This window comes from Coregonus lavaretus (assembly GCF_964263955.1).
Source record: "Coregonus lavaretus genome assembly, chromosome: 40".
NCBI lineage: Eukaryota > Metazoa > Chordata > Actinopteri > Salmoniformes > Salmonidae > Coregonus > Coregonus lavaretus.
The window spans coordinates 9,211,384-9,238,193 of NC_140027.1; the positions used below are offsets into that span (position 1 = coordinate 9,211,384).

A 26,810-nucleotide genomic window follows, 5' to 3' on the forward strand; every position below is an offset into this window, starting at 1 on the left:
GAGCTTTAAGGGCACTATGGTGTTGAATGCTGAGCTGTAGTCAATGAATATCATTCTCACGTAGGTGTTCCTCTTGTCCAGGTGGGAAAGGGCAGTGTGGAGTGCAATAGAGATTGCATCATCTGTGGATCTGTTGGGGCGGTATGCAAATTGGAGTGGGTCTAGGATTTCTGGGATAATGGTGTTGATGTGAGCCATGATCAGCCTTTCAAAGCACTTGATGGCTACAGACGTCAGTGCTACAGGTCGGTAGTCATTTAGGAAGGTTATCTTAGTGTCCTTGGGCACGGGGACTATGGTGGTCTGCTTGAAACATGTTGGTATTACAGACTCAGTCAGGGACATGTTGAAAATGTCAGTGAAGACACTTGCCAGTTGGTCAGCACATGCTCGGAGTACACGTCCTGGTAATCCGTCTGGCCCTGCGGCCTTGTGAATGTTGACCTGCTTAAAAGTCTTACTCACATTGGCTACGGAGAGCGTGATCACATAGTCACCCGGAACAGCTGGTGCTCTCATGCATGCTTCAGTGTTGTTTGCCTCGAAGCGAGCATAGAAGTGGTTTAGCTCGTCTGGTAGGCTTGTGTCACTGGGCAGCTCGCGGCTGTGCTTCCCTTTGTAGTCTGTAATAGTTTTCAAGCCCTGCCACATCCGACGAGCGTCAGAGCCGGTGTAGTACGATTAAATCTTAGTCCTGTATTGACTCTTTGCCTGTTTGATGGTTCGTCGGAGGGCATAGCGGGATTTGTTATAAGCGTCCGGGTTAGAGTCCCGCTCCTTGAAAGCGGCAGCTCTACCCTTTAGCTCAGTGCGGATGTTGCCTGTTTTCCATGGCTTCTGGTTGGGGTATATACGTACGGTCACTGTGGGGACGACGTCATCGATGCACTTATTGATAAAGCCAGTGGCTGATGTGGTGTACTCCTCAATGCTATCTGAAGAATCCCGGAACATGTTCCAGTCTGTGCTAGCCACTAGGAGCGCTGCCTCTGGATGAGCGTTTTCCTGTTCACTTATGGCCTTATACAGCTCATTCCATGCAATCTTAATGGCAGCATTGGTTTGTGGTGGTAAATAGACAGCTATGAAAAATATAGATGAAAACTTTCTTGGTAAATAGTGTGGTCTACAGCTTATCATAAGATACTCTACCTCAGGCGAGCAAAACCTCGAGACTTCCTTAGTATTTGATTTTGTGCACCAGTTGTTGTTTACAAATATACACAGACCGCCACCCCTTGTCTTACTGTAGTCAGCTGTTCTATCCTGCCGATGCAGCGTATAGCCCGCTAGCTGTATGTTGTCCATGTCGTCGTTCAGCCACGACTCAGTGAAACATAAGATATTACAGTTTTTAATGTCCCGTTGGTAGGATAACCGTAATCTTAGGTCATCCAATTTATACTCAAATGATTGAAGATTGGCTAATAGGATTGATGGGAGAGGCAGTTTACTCGCTCGCCATCGGATCCTTACAAGGCACCCCGACCTACATCCACGATATCTCTGTCTCTTTCTCCTGCGAATGACAGGGATTTGGGCCTTGTCGGGTGTCTGTCGGATATCCTTCGCGTCCGACTCGTTGAAGAAAAAATCTTCGTCCAATACCAGGTGAGTAATCGCTGTCCTGATATCCAGAAGCTCTTTTTGGTTATAAGAGACGATGGCAGAAACATTATGTACATAATAACTTACAAATAACGCGAAAAAACACACATAATAGTACAATTGGTTAGAGGGCTGTAAAACGGCAGCCATCTTTTCCAGCGCCATCTACTAATCTTGCCCCTTGTCACAAGATAAATGGCCACTTCTCCCATTCCCCCCCTCCGTTCCGGAGTCCAGTTAAGTGTGCATGACAGCACTAAAAGAAATGTAGAGTAGGCTATAGGGAGGGATGAAGCCCAAATAGAGTTGGGATGAGGTCATCATCGTGCTGTCAGCCTGCTCATTAGCCATGCTTAATATAGTCCGTCAGAGAGAGGAAGCCATCTGGTCTGTCCTGTTCTCAACCAGCTATATGACATGCCGCATAATTTTTAAACCTTTCTGCTCTCACTTTAAAAGGCTTTGCTTGTTTCCTGTTTTGGAATGGGGTCACATGTACTATAGAGGCTTCCTAGTGGATATGGATGACATCATCATTGTGATTTGGGGCAAATGGGAAGACTGCATTAAAAACATATCAGACTAGTATAGACCTGAGTTTGCCGGCACCATCTGTGGTGGCGGTCCACAAATTGAGTTAGGGCAGGAAGCTAATGCACAGGGCGATCATGACCTCACTTGGTTACCCATAAGACCTCTGTCCATCACTCCCATGTTGAAAGCGATAACTGCAAGAGTGTGGCGGAGCTCTGCCATAGCTGGTCAAGAGGTTGCAATCTTCTGCAACCCATACAATATTGATAACACTATGCATGCTCTAGTCATGTCTGATGCATGCTCTATTCATCCTATGCATTCCTCTTTCAAGCCTGATGCACCTTCTATTCACGCCTTGTGCATTCTTCATTCATGCCTCTTTATGCATGCTCTATTCATGTCTTATGCATGCTTTATTCATTCTATATGGTTGCTTTATAATGTGTCAAACTGCACAGAGGTGTCATGTGCTCCTCAGCAACCTGCTTGTGTAAACAGTCAGTGTATGGGGAAAACATCAGGAATGTTAATGTCGTTATTTGTATATTTTTTTTATTGAATCACGATGGCCCCAGATATAGTGGTTTAATGAATGTGCCACTTTTGTTAGTTTATTGGTTTGATTCTCACTAACATTTTAGATGATCATTCTGGTAGGGATGTACGGTACCAGCACCCACTGGCACTTACCCCACCCCAGCCATAACCCACCAGACCAGAGAAATCAAAGGATTACCCCGAGTAAGACATAAAAGAAACAGAGAGAGCGGAAATGGAGAGAGAGAGAGAGAGAGCGAGTGCCAGCAGGCCAGGCTAAGCACAGTGTCACTGATGAGGACATGTCCACAAAACCTAAATGAGTTCCATGTATACCCACATCACCTCAGCAGGTGCTCTGCTTCCCAGAAATGTTTGTTGTTGTGTGTGGTTGCTAGCATTTTTTCTATAAGGTTTGCATTGGGTAACCCGTCGAGCGTCCGTGCTGGTCTGGTCATCAACCCATACTGTGGCTGCTGAGTCACATGGCAACATCTCTGTATAGCACTTTGTGACATCTGCTGATGTAAAAAGGGCTTTATAAATACATTTGATTGATTGAACATCTCTCTCTCTTTCCCTCTCTTTCAATCTCTGATTTTGTCCAAAATGACACCCTATTCCCTACATAGTTTGACCAGAGCCCTAAGGGATAAATAATTGTTCACAAAAAAATAAGTTGTGCACTATATAGGAAATAGGGTACCTTTTGTAAGATAACAGCTCTCTTTTTCTTCCACCAGGTTGTTTTCTTCTTTCGCCTCCTCAACACTCCTCCGTTTCACCCATTTGTAACATAACAGCTCTCTTTTCTTCTACCAGGCCTCCACTCCTCCATTTCACCCCGAGCCCAGGAGTGGGGTCAGAGTCTGTTTGTTCAGATGGTCTGTGTGAGCCGGACACCACGCTGAACCCTTGACAGGGACTTGTGATTCTCGCCCTCTGCTTCACAGCATCTGACGGTTCCAAAAGGACTATGTGTGCATCCGAAATGACACCCTCTTCCCTATATAGTGCACAACATTTAATGTCAAAAGTAATGCACTATACAGGGAATAGGGTGCCATTTGGGGAACATAATTTGTAACAGGGAGGTATGTGGGTCATGTTTCACTTAAAAAGTGACCCATTTATGACAGGTCACAACAGTTAATGACAACTTAAATCACCTTAAAGTGCACCATGTGACGTCCAACGTATCACTCTTAGGAAGCCATTGAGATTAAATCTCATTTTACAGTTCTTAGTGTAACAATGAGGTTATTTACTAAGTAATAGTTGTGTCAAGCGGGCATAACACAGTAATTACAGTTATACTAGCGTCCGTTCAGCTGATGTGTTATTTTGTAACATAATAACATCGTTATTACTTATTACAGAGTGTCATGTCAGCTGAAGTGTTTTATCGTAATCTATCATGGCTAAACTGATGATACTGGTGGCAACACCGTTGTTGGAAACTATTCTGGGAGATAAGGAGCGGTCAGGGACTACTTGTCTGATGCAGTTGCAGTCTTAAAGAGCTTGGGTGTTCTTCAATGTCCTCTGCCCGTCTGGCTGTTCATCAAATGAAATGAGCCCATAAATCTCAATGACACGCCGCTCAGCAGGAAGTGGCAAGAAGCAAGGGGCCAAAACGGCTGGCTTTAAATACGGGGCGTTTATACTGAGTTAGCCCAGGTAACTTTAATTCATCTAGGGTTTTCAGAACACTCAACTTGCCTCAACGTATTTATGGGTTGTGCAGCGGCAAGCTTCTGTTAGAAGTCTCCGAATGGGATGGAAAAGGTCCACACAAATCAATATGATTCATTCGTCCTCTATTTACATTGGTTGGTTTTACCTTTATAATTCCATTGGAAGCTGTGTAAGTTTGGCCGGATATCGAACACATTCAGGCCTTGTCGGGTGTCTGTAGGATATCCTTCGCGGCCGCCTCGTTGAATAAAAAATCTTCGTCCAATTCGAGGTGAGTAATCGCTGTCCTGATATCCAGAAGCTCTTTTTGGTTATAAGAGACTATGACAGAAACATAATTACAAATAACGCGGAAAAACACACAAAATAGTACAATTGGTTAGAGGGATGTAAAACGGCAGCCATCTTCTCCGGCGCCATTCAATCTATACTTACCTATGAACCTTTGATCCACCTGTCCCACCATGTGATTTGAACACCAATCTTTCAAGAAGCTCTCAGCAGTTGTGGGAAACTTACAAAATATAATGAAGACCCTGGCAAAAATACATCAGCTCAGACAATGCTGGGAGCAAACCAACAACAACTGCCTTGGCAGCACAACAACACACTGTGCGGACACAAGAGACGTCCAACTGCATGCACTTCTAAACTCTGCTGTGCAGTATTAAGTGCCAGATTCGAAGAAGCCATCAGAGCAAAATGTGTCACCAAGACAAAGTCCATTGCAGTGAACAATGAGCGATACAATGTAAGAGACTATCTGGTCATCAACACTGTCCATTCAGAAGAGATCCCTGTGTTCATGGAAGTGTGCGGAATATACAGTTTCCTTGGTGCTTGTGTGGTAAAGTACTACTACCAGCCAGTTTCAACAGCCATCAACACGCGTACATGTTTCAACACAGTCAACAATGGATTGCTATAAGGCCTGGTGAGGAGATAGATTTCTATGGGTTAGATGGATACAAGGACCCAGAGGGAAGAGTGTCCATTCCACTCCGCCACTGGATTGCAGTTAGTTAAAATTCATTGACTAACTTATGAAGCACAACGCACTTTTGTTTTCACATTTTCCTATTATGATATGCCATGACCAGAACACTGACATTTTCTTTTGTATATTTTTTTCCCCACAGAACACCAAATTGATGAAGAGACATTGTCATTGGACCAAAGAATGGTGGAGCAACTTGTTCCAATAATCAAAGTTCGAATCAAATTCACAAAATGAATGGAGAATCTAAAAGCTGTAAATAGGTGTCAATGTATGACTGTTATCTGCATCATTGATTTTATCAAATTGATCCAATTCCAATTCAAAATGACCTAGCATCTGTCCAGCAAAATGTCACACCCAATTTGCCTTCAGCATGACATATCAACTGGCCAGCAACAGGACACATCAATCAGCCAATCTGGCCGTCTGTGTTTAGACATCCAGAATTTCCAGACGTATTAAAATAAAAAAACGTGACCATCTCATCACTCTACTGTGCGCTCAAAGTGGAGGTCTCAGATTGTGCAGGTGTTGTTCGACTTCATGTGTACCTACAGTTGAAGTCAGAAGTTTACATACACTTAGGTTGGAGTCATTAAAACTCATTTTTCAACCACTCCACAAATGTCTTGTTAACAAACTATAGTTTTGGCAATTCAGTTAGGACATCTACTTTGTGAATGACACAAGTAATTTTTCCAACAATTGTTTACAGACAGATTATTTCACTTATAATTCACTGTATCACAATTCCAGTGGGTCAGAAGTGTACATACACTAAGTTGAATGAGCCTTTAAACAGCTCGGAAAATTCCAGAAAAAGATGTCATGGCTTAAGAAGCTTCTGATAGGCTAATTGACATCATTTGAGTCAATTGGAGGTGTACCTGTGGATGTATTTCAAGGCCTACCTTCAAACTCAGTGCCTCTTTGCTTGACATCATGGGAATATCAAAAGAAATCAGCCAAGACCTCAGTAAAAAATATGTACACTTACACAAGGCTGATTCATCCTTGCGAGCAATTTCCAAACGCCAGAAGGTACCACGTTCATCTGTACAAAAAATAGTACGCAAGTATAAACACCATGGGACCACGCAGCCGTCATACCGCTCAGGAAGGAGACACGTTCTGTCTCCTAGAGATTAACGTACTTTGGTGTGAAAAGTGCAAATCAATCCCAGAACAACAGCCAAGGACCTTGTGAAGATGCTGGAGGAAACAGGTACAAAAGTATCTATATCCACAATAAAACGAGTCCTATAGCGACATAACCTGAAAGGCCGCTCAGCAAGGAAGAAGCCACTACTCCAAAACCGCCATAAAAAAGCCAGACTACGGTTTGCAACTGCACATGGGGACAAAGATTGTACTTTTTGGAGAAATGTCCTCTGGTCTGATGAAACAAAAATAGAACTGTTTGGCCATAATGACCATCGTTTGGAGGAAAAAGGGGGATGCTTGCAAGTCAAAGAACACCATCCCAACCGTGAAGCACGGGGGTGGCAGCATCATGCTGTGGGGGTGCTTTGCTGCAGGAGGGACTGTTGCACTTCACAAAATAGATGGCATCATGAGGAAGGAAAAGTATGTGGATATATTGAAGCAACATCTCAAGACATCAGTCAGGAAGTTAAAGCTTGGTCGCAAATGGGTCTCGCAAATGGACAATGACCCCAAGCATACTTCCAAAGTTGTGGCAAAATGGCTTAAGGACAACAAAGTCAAGGTATTGGAGTGGCCATCACAAAGCCCTGACCTCAATCCTATAGAAAATTTGTGGGCAGAACTGAAAAAGCGTGTGCGAGCACGGAGGCTTACAAACCTGACTCAGTTACACCAGCTCTGTCAGGAGGAATGGGCCAAAATTCACCCAACTTATTTTGGGAAGCTTGTGGAAGGCTACCCGAAACGTTTGACCCAAATTAAACAATTGAAAGGCAATCCCTACCAAATACTAATTGAGTGTATGTAAACTTCTGACCCACTGGGAATGTAATGAAATAAATGCTGAAATAAATCTCTCTACTATTATTCTGACATTTCACATTCTTAAAATAAAGTGGTGAACCTAACTGACCTAAGACAGGGAATTATTACTAGGATTAAATATCAGGAATTGTGAAAAACTGAGTTTAAATATTTTTGGCTAGGGTGAATGTAAACTTCCGACTTCAACTGTACACTTGGTGAGTATAGTTACAGTGGGGGAAAAAAGTATTTAGTCAGCCACCAATTGTGCAAGTTCTCCCACTTAAAAAGATGAGAGAGGCCTGTAATTTTCATCATAGGTACACGTCAACTATGACAGACAAAATGAGAAAAAAAATCCAGAAAATCACATTGTAGGATTTTTAATGAATTTATTTGCAAATTATGGTGGAAAATAAGTATTTGGTCAATAACAAAAGTTTCTCAATACTTTGTTATATACCCTTTGTTGGCAATGACACAGGTCAAACGTTTTCTGTAAGTCTTCACAAGGTTTTCACACACTGTTGCTGGTATTTTGGCCCATTCCTCCATGCAGATCTCCTCTAGAGCAGTGATGTTTTGGGGCTGTCGCTGGGCAACACGGACTTTCAACTCCCTCCAAAGATTTTCTATGGGGTTGAGATCTGGAGACTGGCTAGGCCACTCCAGGACCTTGAAATGCTTCTTACGAAGCCAGTCCTTCGTTGCCCGGGCGGTGTGTTTGGGATCATTGTCATGCTGAAAGACCCAGCCACGTTTCATCTTCAATGCCCTTGCTGATGGAAGGAGGCTTTCACTCAAAATCTCACGATACATGGCCCCATTCATTCTTTCCTTTACACGGATCAGTCGTCCTGGTCCATTTGCAGAAAAACAGCCCCAAAGCATGATGTTTCCACCCCCATGCTTCACAGTAGGTATAGTGTTCTTTGGATGCAACTCAGCATTCTTTGTCCTCCAAACACGACAAGTTGAGTTTTTACCAAAAAGTTATATTTTGGTTTCATCTGACCATATGACATTCTCCCAATCCTCTTCTGGATCATCCAAATGCACTCTAGCAAACTTCAGACGGGCCTGGACATGTACTGGCTTAAGCAGGGGGACACGTCTCGCACTGCAGGATTTGAGTCCCTGGCGGCGTAGTGTGTTACTGATGGTAGGCTTTGTTACTTTTGTCCCAGCTCTCTGCAGGTCATTCACTAGGTCCCCCCGTGTGGTTCTGGGATTTTTGCTCACCGTTCTTGTGATGATTTTGACCCCATGGGGTGAGATCTTGCGTGGAGCCCCAGATCGAGGGAGATTATCAGTGGTCTTGTATGTCTTCCATTTCCTAATAATTGCTCCCACAGTTGATTTCTTCAAACCAAGCTGCTTACCTATTGCAGATTCAGTCTTCCCAGCCTGATGCAGGTCTACAATTTTGTTTCTGGTGCCCTTTGACAGCTCTTTGGTCTTGGTCATAGTGGAGTTTGGAGTGTGACTGTTTGAGGTTGTGGACAGGTGTCTTTTATACTGATAACAAGTTCAAACAGGTGCCATTAATACAGGTAACGAGTGGAGGACAGAGGAGCCTCTTAAAGAAGAAGTTACAGGTCTGTGAGAGCCAGAAATCTTGCTTGTTTGTAGGTGACCAAATACTTATTTTCCACCATAATTTGCAAAAAAATTCATTACAAATCCTACAATGTGATTTTCTGGATTTTTTTCTTCTCAATTTGTCTGTCATAGTTGACGTGTACCTATGATGAAAATTACAGGTCTCTCATCTTTTTAAGTGGGAGAACTTGCACAATTGGTGGCTGACTAAATACTTTTTTTCCCCACTGTATGTAGTGAACTGATCTTAGCTCAATGTTATTGATATAAGTTCCTCAGTTATGAATCATAATGCTTGTGCGTGTGTCACCCTGAGCCCTTCTCCTGTCTCCTTCTCCATACTGTCTTAATCACGGCAGCTGATCGCATAGCACATACTCAACTTTTACATGATGATAATCAACACCATCAATCACTGTCATTTGTTGTCACACCCTGGCTCTGGGACTCATTATGTTGAGCCAGGGTGTGTTCATTCTATGTGTTCTGTTTCTATGTTTGACTGAGTGACTCCCAATCAGAGACAACGAGTGTCAGCTGTTTGCTGGTTGTCTCTGATTGGGAGCCATATTTAACTGTCTGTGTTTCACTTTGGGTTTGTGGGTTTTTGTTCCGTGTTCGGTCAGTGTCACCGTGGAATTCACGAGTCGTGTTTTGTTTTGTTTAGAAACTTTAACTAATTAAAGTCATGTTTGTTTCTCACGCTGCGCCTTGGTCTACTCATTACTACGACGATCGTGACAGAAAAACCCACCATACCAAGACCAAGCAGCGTGTCCAGGAGCAGGCAGCTTGGACGTGGGAGCAGATCTTGGACGGGCAGGGGTCCTGGACCTGGGAGGAAATCCTGGCTGGGATGGATCGCCGGCCATGGAGTGAGACGGTGGAGGCGCGCCGTAGAGAGGAGCTACGGCGTGATCAGGGTCGTCGTCGGACGGTCGTGAGGCAACCCCAGAAATTTTTTAGGGGGGGGCACACGGCATGGACGACGGGGCTGACGGAGGAGAAAAGGGGGCGGATCCAGAAGGCCACCAGGCCAGGGGTACACCGCCCTGTAAGTCCTGTGCGGATGCCTCACACAGAGTGTGTGAGGGTAGGCATTCAGCCAGGACGGGTGGTGGCCGCTATTCACTCCAGGCCTCCTATCCGTCTCCACAGCCCGGTTCGGCCTGTCCCTGGTCCACGCACCAAGCCTACGGTGTGCGTCGCCATCCCAGTCTGGCCTGTCCCTACTCCACGCACCAAGCCTACGGTGTGCGTCGCCAGCCCGGTCCGGCCTGTCCCTGCTCCACGCACCAAGCCTACGGTGTGCGTCGCCAGCCCGGTCCGGCCTGTCCCTGCTCCACGCACCAAGCCTACGGTGTGCGTCGCCAGCCCGGTCCGGCCTGTCCCTGCCCCACGCACCAAGCCTACGGTGTGCGTCGCCAGCCCAGTCCGGCCTGTCCCTGCTCCACGCACCAAGCCTACGGTGTGCGTCGCCAGCCCGGCCCGGCCTGTCCCTGCTCCACGCACTAAACCTACGGTGCGCGTCGCCAGCCCGGTCCGGCCTGTTCCTGCCACCCGCACCAAGTCTACGGTGCGCGTCGCCAGCCCGACCCGGCCTGTCCCTGCTCCACGCACCAAGCCTACGGTGTGCGTCGCCAGCCCGGTCCGGCCTGTCCCTAATCCACGCACCAAGCCTACGGTGTGCGTCGACAGCCCGGCCCGGCCTGTCCCTGCTCCACGCACTAAACCTACGGTGTGCGTCGCCAGCCCGGTCCGGCCTGTCCCTGCTCCACGCACCAAGCCTACGGTGTGCGTCGCCAGCCCGGTCCGGCCTGTCCCTGCTCCACGCACCAAGCCTACGGTGTGCGTCGCCAGCCCGGTCCGGCCTGTCCCTGCTCCACGCACCAAGCCTACGGTGTGCGTCGCCAGCTCGGTCCGGCCTGTCACTGTTCCACGCACCAAGCCTACGGTGTGCGTCGACAGCCCGGCCCGGCCTGTCCCTGCTCCACGCACTAAACCTACGGTGCGCGTCGCCAGCCCGGTCCGTCCTGTTCCTGCCACACGCACAAAGTCTACGGTGCTCGTCGCCAGCCCGACCCGGCCTGTCCCTGCTCCACGCACCAAGCCTACGGTGCGCGTCGCCAGCCCGGTCCGGCCTGTCCCTGCTCCACGCACCAAGCCTACGGTGCGCGTCGCCAGCCCGGTCCGGCCTGTCCCTGCTCCACGCACCAAGCCTACGGTGCGCGTCGCCAGCCCGGTCCGGCCTGTCCCTGCTCCACGCACCAAGCCTACGGTGCGCGTCGCCAGCCCAGTCCGGCCTGTCCCTGCACCACGCACCAAGCCTACGGTGTGCGTCGCCAGCCCGGTCCGGCCTGTCCCTGCTCCACGCACCAAGCCTACGGTGTGCGTCGCCAGCCCGGTCCGGCCTGTCCCTGCTCCACGCACCAAGCCTACGGTGTGCGTCGCCAGCCCGGTCCGGCCTGTCCCTGCTCCACGCACCAAGCCTACGGTGTGCGTCGCCAGCCCGGTCCGGCCTGTCCCTGCTCCACGCACCAAGCCTACGGTGTGCGTCGCCAGCCCGGTCCGGCCTGTCCCTGCTCCACGCACCAAGCCTACGGTGTGCGTCGCCAGCCCAGCCCGGCCCTGCTCCACGCACTAAACCTACGGTGTGCGTCGCCAGCCCGGTCCGGCCTGTCCCTGCTCCACGCACCAAGCCTACGGTGTGCGTCGCCAGCCCAGTCCGGCATGTCCCTGCTCCACGCACCAAGCCTACGGTGTGCGTCGCCAGCCCGGTCCGGCCTGTCCCTGCTCCACGCACCAAGCCTACGGTGTGCGTCGACAGCCCAGCCCGGCCTGTCCCTGCTCCACGCACTAAACCTACGGTGCGCGTCGCCAGCCCGACCCGGCCTGTTCCTGCCACCCGCACCAAGTCTACGGTGCGCGTCGCCAGCCCGACCTGTTCCTGCCACTCGCACCAAACATACGGTGCGCGTCGCCAGCCCGGTCCGGCCTGTTCCTGCCACTCGCACTAAGCCAGGGGTGCGAGAAATCAGCCTGGTAAGGCCCGTTCCTCCTCCACGCACCAAGCCAGGGGTGCAAGTCGACAGACTGGACCAGGGGCACTATGGGTGGTGTATTGGAGGGTGGTGGTCAAGGCCGGAGCCAGAACCGCCGCCGAGGAGGTATGCCCGCCCAGCCCTCCCGTTTTGTTTAGTTGAGGCGCGGTCACAGTCCGCGCCTTTAGGGGGGGGTACTGTCACACCCTGGCTCTGGGGCTATTTATGTTGAGCCAGGGTGTGTTCATTCTATGTGTTCTGTTTCTATGTTTGACTGAGTGACTCCCAATCAGAGGCAACGAGTGTCAGCTGTTTGCTGGTTGTCTCTGATTGGGAGCCATATTTAACTGTCTGTGTTTCACTTTGGGTTTGTGGGTTTTTGTTCCGTGTTCGGTCAGTGTCACCGTGGACTTCACGAGTCGTGTTTTGTTTTGTTTTGTTTAGAAACTTTAACTAATTAAAGTCATGTTTGTTTCTCACGCTGCGCCTTGGTCTACTCATTACTACGACGATCGTGACATTTGTATTACAAACAGAATTGTTAGTCTAAATGTAATCTTGTAAATTATGTTTCTCTTTTGCTTCATGTAATCCATTACCCGGAAATACATGGATGTGTGCACAGCGCTCATTCAAAAGTACCCCTCGTTGCGAGACCACACAGGGAAGGGATATGTAAAAATTCTTCAAATTTCCTACTCACATTAATTCACACACTAATAACCTTTTTACACCATTGTGCCTACCTAGACCATAATGTGCTGGCTTGGATATTTTCTTCTTCTCACATTGTTATTCCATCACATTTCCAGCAGTGTAACAAGCCCATCTCTAGTCTTCTCTTCTGACCTCAGTAAGTCCCAATAACCATCATGACATTTATCCTCTCCACATTTTATTTTTTAAGGAGTCATGGCACAGCCTGATAAAGAATAAATACAAAAAAGAAAGGCAGCCGCTTGCTCACGTTGCACAAGTACAGGAAATGCAGAAGCGGTTTGGGAGGCAAAGGAAAAAATAAGTCCAGATGACACCGAAAATGAAGACCCGACCAAAATAGCCAAGGTATCTGCATAAAAATAAAGGTCCATGGTCAGTCGAACCGCTGATCCCAGATCCGTTTTTAAGATGATAAATAAGATTGTACAGGTGGGGGACCTGATGCTAGATCAGAACTCGTTTTTGATGCTGTATGTATCAATATTTGATATTTAGATTTGATTTTCAGATTGGTGAGGATTCTTTCAGTCAGAAGTTACATGTTGAAAAGATGCAGGAGTGCCAAAAAAAGAGTGAACATAAGTTCCCTACAAGACAAAATGAAAAGGACTGAAAAATAGATAACTTTTTAATGAACAAGGCACCAAGGACATCTTAAAACAGTACCCAGCACTCCATTTGTCAGCCATTGTAAAGTCTAACAGAAAGAAATGTTAAAAAGCACAACTAATGTAGCATAGCCAAGTGCTGTAATCTGAATCCAAGATATACTGATGATGCATTACAAACAAATTGATTTTAGATTCTCAGAGATGGGAAGCAAATTCAGTATGGATGTGGACAGAAACATTCTGTCCGGATTCGGCACAATGGCCGACAAAATCATTGCAGAAACGGAGAGTTGCTGAATCTCTACAAGACGGCACTTCTCTCACACACGGATGAGGCTCAGAAAGGTTTTTTTCTCCAATGTAAAATGTACCCTTTACATTATGCAGCCACTCTAATTCTATTGACTCTAATCCAGCCAGTGTCTCAAGGTCACTGCAGCCATTTTGCCCCTCCCCTACCTCTTCAAAGAAGATCCAAGTGAGCTGTACGTCACAGACAGGATATGTATTTCCCAGCAGACAAATAAATGCAAAGTTAGTAGTACCGTGTAAGGTCTGCTGTGCTCAGTTAACTTACTGTTTGAAATATGACTTGAGTAACTTTAATTATATATATTTTTACTTCTTACAGTGTGTAAAGTTTCCATCACCTACCATAAGAAGAGAGGGGAAAACCGTTTGCGGATGAGAGCCAAATCCAACTCTTCCTGGATGGAGAGGCGCTACTCACTGAAGAGCCGGAGGACATCTCCATGGGATTGGGAGTGGCACTGGGGATGCATTTCCTTTCTAATATTGAGTGAAAGGCACAATGCTGTTCATTCAGAAATGTCTTCTGGGAATTGATGAGGGGATAAATTACCAACAAATGTTGTATGAATGGCAAACTTTTTGCTGTAGAGAGAGATACGGGAGACCAGAGATTCCTGTGATATCTGCTAGTGAGATTTCTGTGACTTTAAAAGTCAATCAAATTCATTTGTGACTTTACAAGTTTGTCACTCAATGTTATTTGTATTGTTATTATTAATAATATAATACATGGGACATAAAAGGTTCCTACAGGGAAAGGTTCCTGGAAGCACCTTTAGGGGTTCTGCCATTGTGGCAATCTGAGGAACCCCTAAAAGTGCCTCCAGGAACCTTTTTATTTTACAGTGGGTGTACTTCTATATGCGTAATCAGGTGCGCGTCCTTACTCAACATTGACAGGAGCGCTCCAAACAAAAGACAATGAATTAAATTGACAAAACTCATAAATGGTATGAAATAAACCAAAACGTGTTTCTTACAAGTGTAGCATAGGTTGTGAGCTCTGCAAACGTGTCCACTCCAACAATGAGAACGGTAAACGACTGTAAAAATAATATATTGAATGCATTAACAGGAATTACAGTAACCAAAGAAACATTGTAAATTAGAAATTATGGGAATTAACGGTAAATGTAGGCGACTACTAGTGATATGTAATGGGGAATTGATAGACACTAACAATCAATGGGCAAACAATTCACACAATAAAGTTAGGAAGCAATGAATGCGCATGAAATGGTGGGAGAGAGCGCATTCTAGAGAGAGATGTGCCTTGTGCATCTTAGCCACACTCCCTTTCTTCTTGGACCGTGGCATCCCTGTGGTCTCCTCAATGGATTAGTCCACTGAGACAGGCGCCAATCATACAGGTGTCTCATGTGGCATGAAAAAAATGAAATTATTTGCGACTGCTCGACTAAAAACATCTTGGTCGACCAACAGCCTATCGACCAAACAATCAACTAAATGGGGTCAGCCCTAGTGTAGGATCATATACACATATTCAGAGCTATATTTGCTGGAAGGTTCATTTGACCCCACCTGCCACCTTATCTGCTGCTAATTCACTAAAGGCCAAGCTATGAAAGGTACCACAGCTCAAGGATGGGGAAACTCCAGCCCTCGTGGGCCTAAATGTTTCCTAGTTCTCTTTTGCCCGGTGCCTCATTGAGTGAGAGTAATAAGAGTAAATGTCTTGTATGATTAATTGTTTTATTTATGATGTAAGCTGTTGATACGATCCTAATAAATACAAATACACAAATTGTTCACATAGTGCACACTTGGGTTGTGTTCATTAGGGCTCACGACACTAGCATCTCTTATTGGACAAGTTCAAATGTTCCCGTCCCGTTTCACTCCATTTTGGGCAGTTATCTTCCGTTTCGTGCCAAATGAACACAACCCTGTGTTTCCTTCTCCTACATCGATTGGTCTCCTCTGGCTGAATAGGAGCTGCGCTGTGTTTTTGTCCCAGTCTTAGTGCTATACATTTTTCTCATAGATTTCTGAATATTGCTTAAACTTCCAATCCGGTTGCCTGGCTACCCAAACTCCTTTTCCGGCCAAACGCTACGCCACGGAAGCGGAATAATTCAGTTTGAGTCATCAGGCAACCAATCCGGACCTTTGCGGATCACAACCAGCGGACAAGGACCTTGTCTCCGTCTTCGATGGAGTAGAACTGCAGCGGTTTCAGGTCGTTGTCAATCTCAATCTCTTTGCCCTCCATCTGTGAAAAAGACAAATGCCGTTTTAGGGAGTCCCTTCCACCGCTAAGAAAGTGGGACTGTACCATTGGTCTATTTAACAGATTCACCTAGGAGTGGCAGTGGACGAGTATGGTTACACCAACACAGAAGTAAAACTAAACTGTGGGCAAGTCTAAGTGAGTAAGACCATTTCACCTAGCCTATTTAGACCCTTTACCTTTAAGGTAGTATAGGGCAGTTGCTGTTGTCAGTAAACCCCTTTACCTTTGAGCTAGTGTAGGAGAGTTTCAACTCAGCACCCGGTATCTTTAGCAGTCTGTAGAGCAGCCCCTTCACTTTCTGAACGATCATGGAATCTAAAACACATCAAAAGAGTGGAGTGACCGCTGAATATCTTTTGTAAACTGCAATAGGTTACCATTACTTCAATTGCCCTTACACAGGTCACACACAGATTGTGCCATTTCATTAACATTTTACATGCATGATCTCCCATTGGCACAAAATTATTGAAGAGTATGAAAACAGTTGATAAGTGTACAGTGAGGGAAAAAAGTATTTGATCCCCTGCTGATTTTGTACGTTTGTCCACTGACAAAAAAATTATCAGTCTATAATTTTAATGGTAGGTTTCTTTGAACAGTGAGAGACAGAATAACAACAACAAAATCCAGAAAAACGCATGTCAAAAATGTTATAAATTGATTTGCATTTTAATGAGGGAAATAAGTATTTGACCCCCTCTCAATCAGAAAGATTTCTGGCTCCCAGGTGTCTTTTATACAGGTAACGAGCTGAGATTAGGAGCACACTCTTAAAGGGAGTGCTCCTAATCTCAGCTTGTTACCTGTATAAAAGACACCTGTCCACAGAAGCAATCAATCAATCAGATTCCAAACTCTCCACCATGGCCAAGACCAAAGAGCTCTCCAAGGATGTCAGGGACAAGATTGTAGACCTACACAAGGCTGGAATGGGCTACAAGACCATCGCCAAGCAGCTTGGTGAGAAGGTGACAACAGTTGGTGTGATTATTCGCAAATGGAAGAAACACAAAAGAACTGTCAATCTCCCTCGGCCTGGAACTCCATGCAAGATCTCACCTCGTGGAGTTGCAATGATCATGAGAACGGTGAGGAATCAGCCCAGAACTACACGGGAGGATCATAGTCACCAAGAAAACAATTGGTAACACACTACGCCGTGAAGGACTGAAATCCTGCAGCGCCCGCAAGGTCCCCCTGCTCAAGAAAGCACATATACAGGCCCGTCTGAAGTTTGCCAATGAACATCTAAATGATTCAGAGGAGAACTGGGTGAAAGTGTTGTGGTCAGATGAGACCAAAATCGAGCTCTTTGGCATCAACTCAACTCGCCGTGTTTGGAGGAGGAGGAATGCTGCCTATGACCCCAAGAACACCATCCCCACCGACAAACATGGAGGTGGAAACATTATGCTTTGGGGGTGTTTTTCTGCTAAGGGGACAGGACAACTTCACCGCATCAAAGGGACGATGGACGGGGCCATGTACCGTCAAATCTTGGGTGAGAACCTCCTTCCCTCAGCCAGGGCATTGAAAATGGGTCGTGGATGGGTATTCCAACATGACAATGACCCAAAACACACGGCCAAGACAACAAAGGAGTGGCTCAAGAAGAAGCACATTAAGGTCCTGGAGTGGCCTAGCCAGTCTCCAGACCTTAATCCCACAGAAAATCCGTGGAGGGAGCTGAAGGTTCGAGTTGCCAAACATTAGGCTCGAAACCTTAATGACTTGGAGAAGATCTGCAAAGAGGAGTGGGACAAAATCCCTCCTGAGATGTGTGCAAACCTGGTGGCCAACTACAAGAAACGTCTGACCTCTGATTGTCAACAAGGGTTTTGCCACCAAGTACTAAGTCATGTTTTGCAGAGGGGTCAAATACTTATTTCCCTAATTAAAATGCAAATCAATTTATAACATTTTTGACATGCGTTTTTCTGGATTTTTTTGTTGTTATTCTGTCTCTCACTGTTCAAATAAACCTACCATTAAAATTATAGAATGATCATGTCTTTGTCAGTGGGCAAACGTACAAAATAAGCAGGGGATCAAATACTTTTTTCCCTCACTGTATCTACTTATCCAAACAACACTTCATGATTTGGCATGCCATTTACACGTGGGCCTGTGGTCAACAGAAGACAACCTTATGCAGTGTGCATACTGACCAAAACATTGCCTAACAAGTGCAAACATTCCAAAGTCTGCAGTTGTTGGTTGTAGAGGCCAAAACACGCTGTTCAAACACGTCCAACACGTGTCCTATTGCCTAGTAAACTAACTGTAAGTCGCTCTGGATAAGAGCGTCTGCTAAATGACTAAAATGTAAATGATATCTTACTATAATTCGACACAGGTATCGAGGGTGTTAACTAGATTTTCTTTAATTTCCAGCCGCTCAATGAGAAAAGACCTTTGGCACAGGTATATGCTTTTCACACTATCGTGCTGAATGGAACCAGACTGCGCTGGCTCTGATCTTTTCTTTTCACATTGTCCCTTTCAGTACGGTTCCAGCAACTACGATGGAGATGAGTAACCAGGCCAGCTCAGTACAGCTTGGTTTGGCTCAGCTTGGTTCAGTATTGCGAAAAGTCTTTTTTTATTTTATTTAAGGAGATTTAAGGGTCCCGACCTCCTTACTTATTTTGTATTGTTATTTGAAAGCACAGTCAGAAATGACAGAGGGAGAAACATTATGAGGGACAGAAATTTGCCAGGGGGTATATGTGGTCTGGAGTCTGAGTCCGGCACATGTGAAAAGTCATCTAACATCCATGCACATCTCAAATCATTTGCTTAGCTACTGAACATAATAATAATAATAATAATAATAATAATAATAATAATAATAATAATAATAATAAATGCCATCTGACTAGCTGATGAAGCCAGGTGGGAGCCTTTACCTGGGAGTTTCTTCACCACAGATTTTCGGTCTGTCTCATCCGGACAAACAAATGTTATGCCTGGTGGGAGGAAAAGTTTGAAATTCTATATTACTCTTAAGAACTAATGAAATGTATACAGTGGGGAAAAAATGTATTTAGTCAGCCACCAATTGTGCAAGTTCTCCCACTTAAAAAGATGAGAGAGGCCTGTAATTTTCATCATAGGTACACGTCAACTATGACAGACAAATTGAGAAGAAAAAAATCCAGAAAATCACATTGTAGGGATTTTTAATGATTTTATTAGCAAATTATGGTGGAAAATAAGTATTTAGTCACCTACAAACAAGCAAGATTTCTGGCTCTCACAGACCTGTAACTTCTTCTTTAAGAGGCTCCTCTGTCCTCCACTCGTTACCTGTATTAATGGCACCTGTTTGAACTTGTTATCAGTATAAAAGACACCTGTCCACAACCTCAAACAATCACACTCCAAACTCCACTATGGCCAAGACCAAAGAGCTGTCAAAGGACACCAGAAACAAAATTGTAGACCTGCACCAGGCTGGGAAGACTGAATCTGCAATAGGTAAGCAGCTTGGTTTGAAGAAATCAACTGTGGGAGCAATTATTAGGAAATGGAAGAAATACAAGACCACTGATAATCTCCCTTGATCTGGGGCTCCACGCAAGATCTCACCCCGTGGGGTCAAAATGATCACAAGAACGGTGAGCAAAAATCCCAGAACCACACGGGGGGACCTAGTGAATGACCTGCAGAGAGCTGGGACCAAAGTAACAAAGCCTACCATCAGTAACACACTACTCCGCCAGGGACTCAAATCCTGCAGTGCCAGACGTGTCCCCCTGCTTAAGCCAGTACATGTCCAGGCCCGTCTGAAGTTTGCTAGAGTGCATTTGGATAATCCAGAAGAGGATTGGGAGAATGTCATATGGTCAGATGAAACCAAAATAGAACTTTTTGGTAAAAACTCAACTTGTCGTGTTTGGAGGACAAAGAATGCTGAGTTGCATCCAAAGAACACCTTACCTACTGTGAAGCATGGGGGTGGAAACATCATGCTTTGGGGCTGTTTTTCTGCAAAGGGACCAGGAAGACTGATCCGTGTAAAGGAAAGAATGAATGGGGCCATGTATCGTGAGATTTTGAGTGAAAGCCTCCTTCCATCAGCAAGGGCATTGAAGATGAAACGTGGCTGGGTCTTTCAGCATGACAATGATCCCAAACACACCGCCCGGGCAACGAAGGAGTGGCTTCGTAAGAAGAATTTCAAGGTCCTGGAGTGGCCTAGCCAGTCTCCAGATCTCAACCCCATAGAAAATCTTTGGAGGGAGTTGAAAGTCCGTGTTGCCCAGCGACAGCCCCAAAACATCACTGCTCTAGAGGAGATCTGCATGGAGGAATGGGCCAAAATACCAGCAACAGTGTGTGAAAACCTTGTGAAGACTTACAGAAAACGTTTGACCTGTGTCATTGCCAACAAAGGGTATATAACAAAGTATTGAGAAACTTTTGTTATTGACCAAATACTTATTTTCCACCATAATTTGCAAATAAATTCATAAAAAATCCTACAATGTGATTTTCTGGATTTTTTTTCTCTCATTTTGTCTGTCATAGTTGACGTGTACCTATGATGAAAATTACAGGCCTCTCTCATCTTTTTAAGTGGGAGAACTTGCACAACTGGTGGCTGACTAAATACTTTTTCCCCCCACTGTATACTCTGACTCATCTCCTGAGTAAATATGTATGTGTTCACAGCACATGCAGTTCTGGGAAAGATTATTACAGGTTAGTAGCAAATCATTACAAAACTCTCAAATTCATTCCTAAACTGTTTCTTAATCCTGGTCTTGACGGCCCAAAGGTGTGCACATATTTGTTGTTGCCCTAGACACCTGATGACACTTATTAAATGTTTGATGATTAGTTGATTAGTGGAACAAGGTGTGTAGTGCTAAGGCAAAAATTCAAATGGACACGCCTTTGGATTCCCAGGACCAGAACTAAGAAACACTGCCTTACGCAAATGTGTGTAGCCCCGGAATTTGTAACTTGACGCAACTACACAGGATCACCATTTTGCTTAGCTAATTGCGTTATTGCGTTGCGTACGGTATAAATGAGGCTGAAGAGAAGTGAGGAGGACTCACTTAAGAGCTGATTTTTCAGTGCAAATGGCTCCTGCTTCTTTAATTCGCTGTCTTCTGGAGCTCCGTATTCTGAAAAACAAAAGATATTGAGCTTCTGTCGATTCATTGAACTCATAATGACTACAGGGCGGGAATTAGGATTGCCATTGTCTCTTTGTAAGATTGATGGCATGGTGACATGGGTTGTGTTGTATCACTTCTTTCTCGGGATATTGTTATGTTGTGGTGGCATCAGATTTTTTTTTTTACATGCCCTGTGTAGCATTATGGCAGATAATGAGACATTAAATGTTTTCTTTTTTTTCTCTTCAGAAATGCCTATAGTGGAGTAGATATAGGATGGGCTGTACCACTTCTCAGTCTGAAATAGGGTGTTGCAGCAGAGTGCCGGGGAAACCTTAGGAGGAATGTACCACTCTTGACTCACTCTGTATGAGACTCTGATAGCGGGGGTGCTGTGCAGTGAATTCGGCACTGGGGCGGTTCTGTTGGGGGTCTCGGTGTCCCCCGGATGCCAGCCACTCTAGCCCGAACATCTTGCAGTAGTCCAGCTCTGCCCCCCTCCTATCCTCGGGCAGGATCTACAAGTAACCATAGTAATAGGGTAAGAGAATGGAGGATTACAGCAAGCGCATCTGCAAACATTGGTGTATTCATAGGGTGAGAAGAAAACATATATAGCTTTAAAGGAATATTTCACAATGTCTAGATGGAACCACGTCCCACGACATCAGTTATCTAGATCCTGCTACTATACGCCTCAATCTCGAATGAAGATAACAGTAAGCACCGTCTAATTTCCTGGTTTTCTTTGGTGCATATATTTTCCATTCATTTGGATGGAGGCATATAGCTGGATCTATCACTGCTATCACTTTACGTTTGCGCGCGCAGTGGCTGACCATTAATCGCACCAGTATAAATTGCATGTCGGCCATGTGGGGATCAACTGTAAGCAGCTGGGTCTGTCGTTCAGACCTGGGTGTATTAAAATGAAGCTTAATGAACACACCCAGGTTTGGCGGTAGCGTTAAACGGAGGACGGGGCCTCACCGTCCACCTGTTGAGGGTCTCCAGCCGGCCAACCCTGGCAATGAGCAACTGCACGGCCGTGTTGGGGTTCCTCTCCCGGCTCAGCAGGGGGTTCTGCCGACACGACAACCGGACCAGGCTCTGCAGCTTCTCTAGCTCATTTATTACCCACCACTGTGAGTGTGTCAGTGAGTGTGTCAGTGAGCGTGTCAGTGAGTGAATGAGATTGTAAGAGTGTGTGTCAGTGAGTGTGTGTTTGTGTGCGTATGTGGGATTTTTATTGTTGTATATATTGCCGTGTCAGTGTGTTTGTATGTAAGCACAAGTGAGTGTTTGTGTAGGGTTTAGAGAAAGAGAGAGAGATAAAGGGTTGAGTTAGAAGAAAGCTTTCACATATTCTCCCCTACTATCTATCTTTTACAGAACAAGTATTCACTTTTTGCAGACTAGTGATATTCATTAAATTTGTTTAGTAATTCATAATTTATATATCCAGATACATTTAATTAAGATAAAATCTCTCTTAGAAGAGAGACCTTACTCACAGACAATATTCACCTCTGAAATGTTGTTGCTATTAACTGCGAGACCTTTCAGGGCAGGAAACATTGCTGTTTTGCAACCTACAGAAGACATGAGAAAATAATCATTTACAGACTCTTATCAGTATACTCAATGCCGATCATTTGCTCTCACAGTTTTACACATTGTGAAATGCCTGTCATCAAAACACATATCCACATGCACATTCTGAAATCTTGTTCAACTACATCTACTGATATGTTAATTCAACTTGACCTCCATTAACAAACAATATTTTTTAAATGTAACGTTTTCGAAACAATGTCGGACGTAAACTTTACCAGGCAGCGCATCATCAAACCGCAAGGTTGACAAACCAGTCTTAGACATATTTAGATTCTCCAGTCTGAAATTCATGAAAAGCATGGATGTAAAAGCTTACACTTTTGGTAAATTCCATTATAAATGCTTGTAAATGCTACATATGTTATTATAAATGTTACAAATGCTTATTCATTGAAACGCTAATAATGTTTAGATGTATTTATTAGGACAATAGTATGTATCCAATTTTTTGTTGTTGTCGATTAATGCTCATGAAAGTAAAGTACTCCCAAGAACAGTAGTGTTTACACTATTAGTCGAAGCTAACGACAGGGCTATGTCATAAGACGTAGTGAACGGTTATGAAAAGTGTCTTTGTTGGTACGGTTATGTCCGTACTTACCTAGGCAGTTCGGCAATACTCAGTACGGTTCCATCAACCAGAGGGTTTGTTGAGAGATCCAAAACTGTCAAGGACTGTAAGACATTGTTTGGCCTGCGCGAAAGAGGCGGAAATACAAGTCAGTTCTATATGTTGTTTTAGAAAAAAAAAAACTACATCGGAACGTAGACCCAAAATGGCTAAAATCTTACCTCTGCAGTTCAGTGATATCATTCTCAGAGACGTAGAGCTCTTCCAGCAGTGGCCACATGGGGGCGCACTCAAGCAGCTAACAGACCAACACCAAATGGAGTGGGGAGAAATGTAAAGAGAGTCAGCATCTACATAAGTTCTTCTCATTTCATTAGGCATTCATAGGTTTGCACCAGCTCGTTAATTAACATATTGTGTACTGCAACTTAAATTATCTATTACCATATTAACTGGTACAAAAACATATTTAAAATTAAAATCAGCCTACAAAATTGTATTTCCTTTAGATGGAATCGATCTGAATTAAATCTTTCATCAATTCCTCGCATCTTATCGCCACGCCTCCTTCTCAACCATATTGGAGGATAAGGTCCAAGGTTCCTCCCCTCCAGCCTTCTTCTCCAATGGGTTTTGAGAAGGATGGAAGGATAGAGGATGCGAGGAATTGAAGAAAGATGAATTGAGAAAGAGCCCCATAATGCCTAAGGGAAGGGTACAGGGTGGTGGCTGTCACCTGAAGCCACGTGAGGGCACAGTTGGTGAGGGAGAGGACCCTGAGGCAGGAGAAGGCCCGGGGTCGCACCGTAGGGTTGGAGGGCACACGCAGTCTGTTGTGGCTGAGGGGACAGAGGACGAGAGAGACGGTCAGTGAGGGGATCAGAGTTTGAGAAAAGTGAGGCACAAAAACACACACACCATTATTCAGTGTGATCTACCTGAGCTGAAGTTCTTTGAGTTTCTCCATCTGCTCCGTGATGGCCATCACGTCGTCCCAGCAGCACAGCAGGTTCCCACACAGGTCCAACATCAGCACGTCTGACAGTGGCCATTAAGGATGTAGTAGTAGAGCACCATCAGCTAAATGTCCAATCAACGCTTCCCCCAAGCTAATTCAATTGGGTGGCTGGACCGTACATTTACTAACAAGACACATGGGCTATGCCCCAAATAACACATATATTCCATAAAGTGCACTACTTTTGACCAGATCCCTGGTCAAAAGTATTGCACTATATAGGGAAAAGGGGTGCCATTTGGGACACAACCATGGTGTAATGTAGCTACATATCACATTAAGTCCAGGTCAGAGAAGTGCACTAAAATATTATTAACATGAACAATTTCATATGATTGATAGTTGTATTTTTTTTTACATGGGCACTTATTTAACTAATTAAAAGCTACTAAATGAAAGAATACGGGGAGTGGTGTTTCGGATTTCGTTTGCAGGGCCCGGGCTGGAAACCTCACGCAACCTCAGTGAAACATCGGTGAGGTTTTCCACCCTGCGGAGAAGCACAGATGACAACAACACATCACTGAATAAGTACAAATGACTACACATCGGATAAGTGCAAACTCTGTTGGAGTGTGGTGCAGTTCAACAGTCCCAATTCAAGTGCATTAGCCTACTTTTTGTAACCATTCTTTACTAAATATGTATTTATTTAACCTTTATTTAACCAGGGAATAACCTTTAGGTTAGAAACCTCTTTTGCGAGGGGGACCTGATACTGGCATCCTCTGGTATACGTGGCATACTTTCACAATATTCCTTAACTATTTCAAACAGTACATACGGAGTTGAGCGTACAAATAAGCACACCTTGGAACAGATTCCCTGAGTCAAAAGCCTAGTCCTGGACTAAAATGCACTCTCACTCTCGGGCTCCAAAGCCTTGTTGTCCCCTTACTTCTGTTTCTCTGAGATGGCCTCGAAGCCCACCATCTCCACCGTCCTCGTGGAGATCTGGATCTCCTCTCCCAAGACCTGCTGGACCTCCGTTTCGTAACGCCGCCTGATGGCCGTCAGGTAGTCCACCCCAAAGCTGGCCTTCTTGGGCCGGACGAAAGAGCCTCCCTTCGGGTGCCTTAGGTGGGGTGGAGGGGGTAGAGAACCTTGGTCTGAGAGCAGCAAAACACATAATGGCCACATTCCAAACAAAAAAAATGTACCCCCTTTTCCTATGTTCTTGGTCTGAGAGCAGCAGAACACATAGGCCTAATGGCCGCATTCCAAACAAAAAAATGTCTCCCCCATTTCGTATGTTCTTGGTCTGAGAGCAGCACTTTACGGACACATTCCAAATTAAAAACGTGTCCCTTTTCCTATGTCCTTGGTCTGAGAGCAGCACTTGAAGTACTCATAATGGCCAGATTCCAAACTAAAAACGTCTCCCCGTTCCTCCTTGATGACTCCCCCTCACTGCAAAAAATAACCTGCTGCCTGGTGTAGATCTGGACCTGAGGATCTCCAGAGGAAGGATGACACTAATTTCCCGTGCGCAGATTCTGCGTGTAGACCAAGAGAATCTGCCTGGGCGGAATGGGATGTGTGAGATCGGAGCAGCATTAGTTCCGGTTTTGGGGGGGGGGGGGGGGGGTCCTTCTGCGAGGGTGGAGACTTCATTTTTGCCAGAACTCTCAATTTCTAACACGTATGAACACAGAATGTAAACACGCAGCTGACCAAATTACACAAGATTCATTTCATGCTACCATCATGGAGATACTAGATAGGGTTTACTTTACCTGCACGTGAAGTAGTGGACACCTTCATGGATGCCATCGTGTTTGCCACGCTCAGGGTTGTCCCACTCCACACCAAGCCACAACCCTAAGCACAGAGGCATTGGTAAGCACAGGCATTGAATAAGTACTTGGTTATAGTGCATCACCAAGAATATTGGAGAATTTCAATCAAACAGTGCTGCCACACCCACTGTGGATAACGCTTATGTTATTTTGCCTATTATATCCATATCCCACGCGGTCTGTAGCTAGTTAGCTAAATAGCTTACCTGCAGTTGGTGGTACAGTGCCAACAAACCGTACCGTGCCACGCTCCCCCTCACAAGCCACACGTCTGCCCACTGCGTCTGATGGAAGGCCCTCGTTCATGGTGGTGGGTTGTGTCTGGTCAGGGACTCTCATTGAACTCACTGTATCTATAACGTTGGCTATAAGTCTACCTATATATTGACAATGAAAAATAATGAGCAACTAAAGCCTTCTGTACTTACTGTACTTTGACAGTGCTATTTAAGAAAGCGTTAGGTAATAGCTAGCTAAAATATTTGCTGTCATGTCAACTCCCAAGAAACGGTGATGTTGTTTAGCTTGATTTGCTTGGCTAGCTAGATGAGCTACAACACATATCTTCACTGTCAACTAAACACGAGGACCACTTATCCACAGAATGTATATGCTGTTATTTCCAAATATTGCTTTGAAAGTTACCTTAAATCAGAGAATTTTGGTCATATTTCGCAGCAGCGTAAATAATCACAGCTCACACACCCTGACAGGAAGTAACCGAATATGATGATGCACACGTTTGCCGTACAAATTTGATAGATTATTAATGATTAAGT

The 26,810-nt window shown here is 45.2% G+C and overlaps 1 protein-coding gene across 2 annotated transcripts; it reads right to left on the reverse strand.

Moving 5' to 3' along the window:
* Window positions 1–15,329: 15,329 nt before the first annotated feature.
* Window positions 15,330–26,744, reverse strand: LOC311113726 (tubulin-specific chaperone E-like). Of its 2 annotated transcripts, XM_084157033.1 has the most exons (17): window positions 26,677–26,744; window positions 26,238–26,408; window positions 25,969–26,053; window positions 25,131–25,307; window positions 24,637–24,722; window positions 24,153–24,252; window positions 23,951–24,053; window positions 23,436–23,512; window positions 23,245–23,337; window positions 22,859–22,923; window positions 22,554–22,618; window positions 22,017–22,169; window positions 21,391–21,544; window positions 20,964–21,032; window positions 18,804–18,863; window positions 16,115–16,206; window positions 15,330–15,870 (listed from the first exon to the last, which is right to left on the reverse strand). In XM_084157033.1, the coding sequence occupies exons 2-17, from the start codon at window positions 26,368–26,370 to the stop codon at window positions 15,775–15,777; spliced, it is 1,608 nt and encodes a 535-aa protein (XP_084013159.1). In that variant the 5' UTR covers window positions 26,371–26,408; window positions 26,677–26,744; the 3' UTR covers window positions 15,330–15,774. The 2 variants fall into 2 exon arrangements, with proteins under 2 accessions (XP_084013159.1, XP_084013160.1); XM_084157034.1 differs by lacking the exon at window positions 26,677–26,744 and having other exon boundaries at window positions 26,238–26,443.
* Between the last annotated feature and the right edge of the window lie 66 nt (window positions 26,745–26,810).

Coding starts and splice junctions, on each gene's coding strand:
- LOC311113726 (XM_084157033.1), bottom strand. CDS start 26,370: ATGAGAGTCCCTGACCAGACACAACCCACCACCATGAACGAGGGCCTT. Junction 25,308..25,968: donor GTCCACTACTTCACGTGCAG/GTAAAGTAAACC, acceptor ACCCCACCTAAG/GCACCCGAAGGGAGGCTCTT. Junction 15,871..16,114: donor TCTCCTACACTAGCTCAAAG/GTAAAGGGGTTT, acceptor TCTTTTTCACAG/ATGGAGGGCAAAGAGATTGA.